Here is a 9,480-nt window from a genome sequence, read left to right as displayed (position 1 = left end):
TGATACGTATCATATTGTGAAGGCTGTATCGTGTTACGTATCATATCGTGAAGGCTGTATCGTGTTACGCATAGTATTGTGAAGGCTGTATCGTGTTACATATCGTATCGTGAAGGCTGTATCATCCCACGCTAACAAACCCATTTGAAAAGCGCCACCTACCTTGGACGTGCTGCGCGGCACCTCGCCGCCACCAGTACTGCCTCTTGTTTTCGCCTTCAACGCGGGCGCCACCGGCTTCTTCGCTGCCGGCTTTGCCGCCGCTGATCTGTTCCCAGGGGGCGCTGACAGTCTTGCCGCCGCCGCCGATCCGTTCGCAGGGGGCGCTGCCGGCTTTGTCGCTGCAGATCCGTTCGCAGGGGGCGCCACCATGGGCTCAGGGGTCGGCGCGTCGGCGACGTCGCCCGCCTCCGCGGCGCCGCTCGTCCGAGCCGCCATCTTCCCCGCCGTCGCCGCGGGTTTCAGCAGCGAGCGGAAATCCGTGCTGCCGCCATCTTCCTCCGCCTGCGCTGCTGTTCTCTTGTCTCCGTCTGGCTCGAACCTCGTCGCGCTCAGCAGCTTCGGAGAGCCGCTGGACGAGAGCTTGACCGGCGGTGGTGGCGGGCGGCGAGCGTCGGACGGCGGGCGGGCAGGGGGCGCCGGCGGCGGCGCGGCGTGGGAGCGGCGCTTCTCCTGAGCGACGCGCATCTCGGCGAGCAGTCCGGCACCAATCGGAGGTCCCCCTGCGTTCGGTGAACGTCGCACGCCCGCAGGAGCCGCGGAGGGGGCGCCACCGATGCCACCCGCCGCCGGTGAGAGGGCGCCACTGCTGCCGCCCGCCGCTGCTGGTGAGGGGGCGCCGCTGATGCTGTCCGCGGGAGACTCAGCATCGTCTGCAACACGGAGAGTCGCGTCACGTGGTGCGAAGAAACAATGTACGTCTGCCTCGATGTATTTATCACCTCCGCCAAGGAGGTTAAATGTTTTCGCCCCTGTTAGTTTGTTTGTTGGTTTGTTTGTTTGTCTGTCAACAGGATATCTCAAAAAAGTCACGGGCGGTTTTTGATGAAATTTTGTGGACGGGTTGGTCTTGGGCCAACAACCAATCGATTAGATTTTGGTGGTGATCCGGATCCGGATCTGGATCTAGGATTTTTTTGTGGGGAAAATCCTGGATCTTTTTTTTCAAATTTCTGAAAATGTCATCAAACTCTATATTGGGTGTACCAGCAAGATGAGGGGGGGGGACTGTTACGCTGTGGCGGAGGTTTGCTATCTCCGATTGCTCCTGTTGTACGTTGAGTTACCTTGCTTGCAGTTGTAGGGAAAAGAGGCGCGTGGAAGTGGTAGATATGTCAATCGGTGTTTGAGATAGCAGTCTGTCCTTCCCAGAGCAGGACTGGTAGCCTTTGAGCAAGACTGGCTCATTTTTATGGACTTTAAAACTTATTTTGTTAAAGGTTACATTGTCATTATGTCGAAGTTATCGAAATAAGGACTGCCTCAGAATTATTTCCAGACTGATTTTGAGGCTCCTGATAAAATAGCGTTTTCTCAAGAGTTAATTAAGTATAGGTTATTGCGTTTTTTATCTTATGGTAATGGTAACTGGTAATGCAAAAGCTTGAATAAACAGCTAATATAGTTTGGATCTCTAATCCACTGTTAGCTTTCTACTCTATTGAAGCATTATCACATAATGATATCAACAAACTGCTGCATAACAGTGCATCATACGAGAATCTAGCACACAACTGTGGCTTAGCATTAACTGCTAACATAAATAATATATGGCCAGTATGTGACAGAGTGTAAGCAACATAACCAAGGTTAAAAAAAAAACTCGATATGTCCCTGTAAACAATAGCAAAACACGCAAGTGCTCTTCATTCTGAAATACGATAAACTGCAAAAGCCTATTTGCCTGAGACGTTATTGAACGCTATAATGGTGCATCCTTGAACTTCATTAGTGCAACTACTATGCGAGTATGCGAGTTCATCCCGTATTGATATTGATATTGGTATTGATGTTGTGTGAAATAACATACACTGTAGCCTACACCCCCCCCCCTGCCACCTGATGTGATCAATACACAGTGTGTATTTTCCAGGAAATACATCAAGCGAGTGTAAGCGGTTTGTCTTTAGGCCTGCATGTCGGGTCCGACATGTCTTCAAATCTAAAGCTATTTTGCGTTATATCATATGCCCTCCGACATGCCTTAATATGCCTAATCGACATGACTTAATTTTCAGCTGTGTTTATATTATATTACATTATATATTATATTATATTAGCTTATGTTTATATTAACTTTTGACAACCCCAACACAGTCATGCTGCAACGTTCTTTCCAACAAATTACCCACCTTTTAAAAAAACACGATCAGTCTCCTATGCTATTTACGCCTATCTCCAATCTTCATATATATCATGTTCTTGTAGCTCAAATTTTAATCAGGCAAGGACACTTCAAGTGCAAGTTCTGTACAATTGCATGCCACCGGCCTTCAATACTCCCAGAATTTAGCAAAATTTCTCCCCCCTCCCCCTCTTTTCCAAGAGCAAATCCACCATTGACTGAAAACCCCTAATAGTGCAACACATCACACGTAGATGGCGCCACACTCACCCTGCAGCAGTTTCCTGTCCGGCACAGGCGGCGGTGACAGGTTGCGATCTATCACGGAGTACAGAGGCACCTGGTGGTCAACGGCGGGCGCCTCGACCACGCTCGCTGTCCGAGCATCCTCCTCCGCGTCAGCATCTGTTGCCACGGAGTTCCTACTGGTCAGCTTCCCAAACATGCTGGACATGAAAGACCTGCGATACAATGGCACGGACAATGATTTGCTGCTGACACTAACGATTATGTCACTGCTATAACTACTCATACGTCACGGCTGACAGTAGGGACCATTCTGTAGACCTGTCTATTGTCAGAAACACAATTAGTCTTAACATTAGTCTTAACGTTGACTTTTTCTCGTAGATCGTTGAGGACAACACGGGAATGTAACGAGTCTTATTGACGGCTCACTACAAACAAAAGAACGTCATCTGCTGAGTAACCCTCCATGGGGCCGCCATCTTTGATAAAGCCAGCGCACAGCGAGCGCTAGTGTGTCGTTCAAGAGGCGCTGCGTTCGTGCAGCGAGCGTTCGCATCGAGCGCACGCTCTGTTGAACACGCCTCGGGGTACACTGAAAGGTCACCTCTGGCTAGACTGGTTCGCGGCCGCACTGTTTGTCGCAGAGCGTGTACATTGTCTAGCAGAGCGTGAGGCCGGATACCAGTCTACCCTTCGGTAAAAACAATAAGGTGGTAATTGCTGCCAGGCGCAGTAGACAATCGATAAACCGAGCGCCTGTACAGTACATATGACCGTAATACGAATGCTGCACGTGAACTCGGGGAAAAACGGAAAACGCGGAAACAATTCTGGGATCCGGAAAAAAGCGGAAATCCGCGAAAACGTGGAAAATTTTCATGCCTGTACCGAGGACCTTTCTGGCAATGGGCCCCCTTGTAGATGTCTCAAATAACGTGAGAGATGTGAATAAACACAAAGTAATCGTACTGGCAAACATGCAACAAACAACAGAGCACAGACGCATGGGTCTGCACTGACGTAGATAACAAACAGCAGATCTGTAAACACCTGTAGGAAACCTACGTTCTCTCCTTTTTATCCTTCGAAGGCTTCGTCGCCGGGGTAACGGGACTTTGTGACTTATCCTTTGACTTCTTCAAACCTTCCTTCTCATCCTCCTTGTTCCGGGGGGAACTACGGAAAGAATATCACAATAAAATGCAATAAAAGAAAACAAATATTACGATTATAAGATTATAACTAAGAACCCTAACATTAAAGACATTCCTGTCATCCTGCATGATCAGAAGCTAAGGAAATGAATTGAATGGGTTAGGTAATCATAATAAGAGTATGGATAAGAAAGTGGATTCACTTTAAATCACATTAATTAGGGCATGCTATTCTGTATATCATAGTATCTTGATGATAATTCCCCCTGTCTAAACATATTTCTATTTTTAACATCGCTATTTCATTGACAGGCATGCAACGTTCTTAACAAATTGAAGTCAGAAGGGAACAGGATATCTCACCACTGTTTGCAGACATATTCAACAAAATGTCAGCATATCACGTTTTTACGCTTAGTCATGCAAGCCATCCCATAATATTAGTAACACTAGCTGTCACACAGATAACTTTAAAAGCCCACATGGTGCATGCTGACAGCAGGAAGCTGATGTGTGACATGTAATGATGTAACACGGCCAATTACTGAAGATTCCATTTTGCATTTCACAAACGTTTCGGGGATTCGTGCGGATTTGTTGTTTCTGTGATCTCTGATTTGACGTGGTATGAATGTTGAATAATTGGTATTAAAGAATGATATTAATCGATACCACTGACATGAATACATGTCTATTTGACATGAATGCACGTACAACTGATATAAATGCCTGTATCATTGCTACAGATGCACCTATTGTAAACACTAACCGGTATTGTAAACTATAACTACTATATTATAAATGCATGTATAATTACCACAGAATGTCTGATGCATGTATAAGTGGCATGAATTCATTTATAATTGCTATGAATGACAGATTGCTGTGAATGATGGTGTATTTGCTATTAGGGTTCATAGTAGTAAGGCACGTGTTGAAATAAGGACTTATAAGGCCCTTTCTGGAGGCCAAAATAAGACTTTTTTACGCGATTTCTGATAGATCACCGACTATTAAGGTACGCTAATAATATTTATATAAAGCCGTTTCGCCGAAATTCAACACAGAAAATGTTGAAAAATGGTCCTTTAGCAAAAAATAAGGACTATTAAGTCCTTTTCTAAGATTTCACCAAAAATAAGTACTAATAAGGGCCCTTATTTTATTTTTGGCAAAATAAGTACTTATAAGACTTTGGAAGACCCGCTAGGAACCCTGGCTATGAATGACGATGCAATCACTATGAATGACGGTATAATCACTGTGAATGATGGTATAATCACTGTGAATGATGGTATAATCACTGTGAATGATGGTATAATCGCTACAAATGACATTACAACTGCTACAAATGACAGCCTATTTGCTATGAATGACGGTGAAATCGTTACAAATGACGATGTTATCGCTACGAATGACGGTGTAATTGCCAGGGAAGCGTGCTCGACTCGAGTACGAACTTACACTGGAGGCGGGGACATGGGTGGCACCGCCGATGATGTCACGAGGGTCGCGACCCCGTCTGGAGACATCGGAATGTGAGCGCCGAAAAAGTCGTCTGCCGGCGCGTGTCCGTCGACAGGTGGCGCCGCCACGAGGACTTGGGAGGACGAGTGTTTCTTGAGTCGGCGCGGTCGGCTCTTTCCCAGATGATCGAGTCTAGGCTGCTCGGCGAGCTCCGGTAACGTGTCTGAAACAAGAGAGCATTCACTTGTTTTTGTAAAACTTTGACCTATTTCTTAATAGAAAACCCAATATAGAATGTCATCGACATGTTCTAAATTCATACAGAATTCACATAATAATAATAATAATAATAGTAATTTACATCAGTGCAGTATGCAGTGCATTTACATCAGTGCATTCCTGTACACATGCAGTATAAGAATATCATTGCTGCCTATATAAGGAGATCTAACAGTGAACAGAGCGATAGCTACAGCCTGTATAATTAACTCACCGGTGGCTTCATCCGTCTCCGGGGGCGACGGCGACAACAGTCCGTTAGCGACGGCCCTCGGGGTGTGACCGTCGCTGACGACCACGTCATCGACCGACCTGTCACAGTCGTCAAAGCTGTCACCTGCAGAACAATGACATCACTTCACATCGTTAGTGCGCGTGCGAGCAGGTATGTAATGAACAGAAGTGAAATTATTTACCGCGTGGCACACCCCTGAACTTATTTAGACGAATGATCTTAAAGCCTATGCGAAACCAAAAAAAAGGCGGTACAAAAACACAAATTTTTGATAAAATACTTAAGGAAAGCAATAATACAATAAAAAAAATAGTTTGGTGTATTTTACTGAAAAAAATATAGTCCATCTCGCATAGGCTTTAAAATATTAAGGATGTCTCAATGCTGTTGTAAATGTAGTTTTCTACTGAAGATTATCTCAAAAAAATATTATTACTGCAATAATATATATTGAAATATATTGGCTGAAATTTGTTTAAGCATACGTGTCAAGGTGCAAAGCTAGGCATGTATGCACAATTCACCCTGCCACATCTTCTTCTGTCTAAAGTACAAGGGCAATTTGAACTTGGTTTGAAATGTGCAGTTAGACTAGAGCAATCTTTGATTAAAAACAAAACCCATGAAATGAATGAAATGTTAAGAGCTTAACACCTACAGAAGGTCTATATATATATAATAATATAGTGATTATGGTAGATACTGCATTGCCACATCATCTGCTATCACCTGACGTACGAGCAAACATGAGAAACACCAGGATCTCACTCATCCCATCAAACACGAGCTATACCAACACTACAGCTAACACGCCCGCGCACGCGCACGCACAGCTAACACGCCGGCGCACGCACGCACCACAAGGCTACGCCACCCCCACTGACGCTTGCGGGGGGAACGCAGGCGATTGACAGACGCAAACGCATAAATTCTTTTCCAGACGAGAAAGAAAAACATGATTTTCCGACGGTCACGTCATACCACACACACACACCACACACACACAACCACACGCAACGCCCGACACATACACACAACACCACACCTACACACACACACAGCAACACACACACACACACAACCCCACATCGGTTCACACACAACCACAGCACACACCCCAACCCAACACGCACACACGCGAACACACGTCCACACGAAAGTGCACACACACACACGCACACGCACACCACATACAGCACATACACACACAACACCACAAACACGCACACGCACATGGCAACGCACACGCACACGCACGACGCACACAAAGCACAACACCCCACGCGCGCGCGCCGTAGCTTCCAGCAGAGCTATAAGGACATGAAAAATTTGCCGCCTGCCCTTTCTCTGGCAGCAAGAGATTAAAGTCAATTTCTAATCCTGGTACTGCTTGCACGTTCTTTGTGTTGAGTGTTGTTGTGGCTTGAGCGGAGGCGGATGCGCGTAGTGTGGCGGTCGCATGCGCGCGCGTGCGAGAGAGAGAGAGAGAGAGAGAGAGAGGGGGCGGAGAGAGGGAGGAGAGAGGGAGAGAGACAGAGAGAGAGCGAGAGCGAGAGAGAGAGAGAGAGAGAGAGAGAGAGAAAGAGAGAGAGAGAGAACTAATTCGCGATGCATTCCTCTGTATCAAACCGACGTTTTCTTTCTCTCCAGAGCTGGCAGTCCAGAGTACACGGTCATCGGTGCAGAGTTCAGTGCCGACGGTGAGTAAGCATGAGAGAATGTTATTAGCTGTGTATTAGCTGTGTTAGAATGTTATTAGCTGTGTATTCGCTGTGTTAGAATGTTATTAGTTGTGTATTAGCTGTGAGAGAATGTTATTAGCTGTGTATTAGCTGTGTTAGAAATGTTATAGCTGGTATTCGCTGTGTTAGAAGGGTGTATCTTGTGTGATTCGCTGTAGAGAATGCATTTTAGCTGTATATATTCGCTGGGAGGAAATTGATTAGCTGTGTATTCGCTGTGAGAGGAATTGTTCTTAGCTGTGTATTATAGCTGTGTTAGAGTTATTAGCTGTGTATTCGCCCTGTGTTAGAATGTTATTAGCTGTGTATTAGCTGTGTTAGAATGTTATTAGCTGTGTATTAGCTGTGTTAGAATGTTATTAGCTGTGTATTCGCTGTGAGAGAATGTTATTCCCCCTTCACGCTCGTCGCCGGCCATGACGTGACGCGACGCGACGTGACATTACGTGACGTTGACGTCGACGCTGACGTGATCGTGATCGTGGACGCGACGTGGACGTGACGACGATGACGTGACGTGACGACGTCACGCGACGGTCACGCGACGTTGACGCGACGTGACGATGACATTGACGTGACGTGAACGTCGCGACGTGACGTGACGTGACGTGACTCGACGTGACGCGACGCGACGTGATGTGACATTGACGTGACGTAACGCGACGCGACGCGACGCGACGCGACGTGACGTGACGTGACGTGGACGCGACATTTTATGTTTTTTTAACCGTGACGTGACACGACGTGACATTACGTGACGTGACGTGACATGACGTGACGTGACGTAACGCGACGCGACGCGACGTGACGTGACGTGACGTGACGTGATATTGACGTGACGTGACACGACGTGACGTGACGTGACGTGACGCGATGTGACATTGACGTAACATGACGTGACGTGACGTGACGTGACGTGACGTGATATTGACGTGACGTGACACGACGTGACGTGACGTGACGTGACGCGACATTGACGTGACGTGACACGACGTGACATTACGTGACGGTGACGTGACATGACGCGTGACGTGACTAACGCGGACGGCGAGACGCGACGTGGACGCTGACGGTGCGTGACGTGAATTGACACGTGGGTGACGTGACATCGACGTGAACGTGACTGACGTGACGCGATGTGACATTGACGTAACATGACGTGACGTGACGTGACGCTATGTGACATTGACGTAACATGACGTGACGTGACGTGACACGATGTGACATTGACGTAACATGACGTGACGTGACGTGGCGTAACATGACGTGAAGTGACGTGACGTGACGTGACGTAACGCGACGCGACGCGACGTGACGTCGGACGGTGACGCGACATTGACGTGACGTGACGTAACGCGACGCTGGGACGCCAATGTGACGTGATGGCTGACATATGAGTGACGTGACGTAACGCAGACGCCGACGCGAGCGTGTACGGTGATGTTGACATGGAGTGACGTGACGTAACGTCGACCGACGTGAGCGTGAGTGATGTGACCTTGACGTGACGTTGAACGTAACGCGGAGGCGACGTGACGTGATGTGATGCTGAATTGACTGCGTTGACGTAACGCGACGCGACGCGACGTGCCGTGATGTGACATTGATCGTGCGTGGACGCCGACCGACGCCGACGGTGACGTGATGTGACATTGACGTGACGTGACGTAACGCGACGCGACGCGACGTGACGTGATGTGACATTGACGTGACGTGACGTGACGCGAACGCGGACGCGACGCTGGGGGGGCCGGGTGATGTGACATGTCGACCGTGACGTGACGTAAACGCGACCGACGGGATCGCGACGTGATGTGACATTGACGTGACGTGACGTAACGGCGACGCGACGCGGACGTGACGTGATGTGACATTGACGTGACGTGACGTAACGCGACGCGGACGACGCGCGACGTGAAGTGATGGACATGACGTGACGTACGTGACGTGATGTGACATTGCACGTGATGCGTAACGTAACGTCACACCGATGTGACATTGACGTAACAC

The 9,480-nt window shown here is 47.8% G+C and overlaps 1 protein-coding gene across 1 annotated transcript in view; it reads right to left on the bottom strand.

The window, feature by feature from the left end:
• Positions 1-9,480, bottom strand: part of LOC106816871 (leucine-rich repeat-containing protein 16A-like) — a gene marked incomplete in the record, with an annotated part of 42,577 nt that overhangs the window by 4,434 nt on the left and 28,663 nt on the right. The window contains 5 exon segments of the mRNA XM_014821512.1: positions 163-872; positions 2,615-2,805; positions 3,659-3,769; positions 5,212-5,437; positions 5,708-5,830. Of these exon segments, the coding sequence (XP_014676998.1) occupies positions 163-872; positions 2,615-2,805; positions 3,659-3,769; positions 5,212-5,437; positions 5,708-5,830 (1,361 nt within the window).

This window comes from Priapulus caudatus, unplaced genomic scaffold, assembly GCF_000485595.1.
Source record: "Priapulus caudatus unplaced genomic scaffold, Priapulus_caudatus-5.0.1 Scaffold1514, whole genome shotgun sequence".
Taxonomy (NCBI): domain Eukaryota; kingdom Metazoa; phylum Priapulida; class Priapulimorpha; order Priapulimorphida; family Priapulidae; genus Priapulus; species Priapulus caudatus.
The sequence above is the reverse complement of the archived record's forward strand: the minus strand, read 5'-3'. Positions and strand labels throughout refer to the sequence as shown.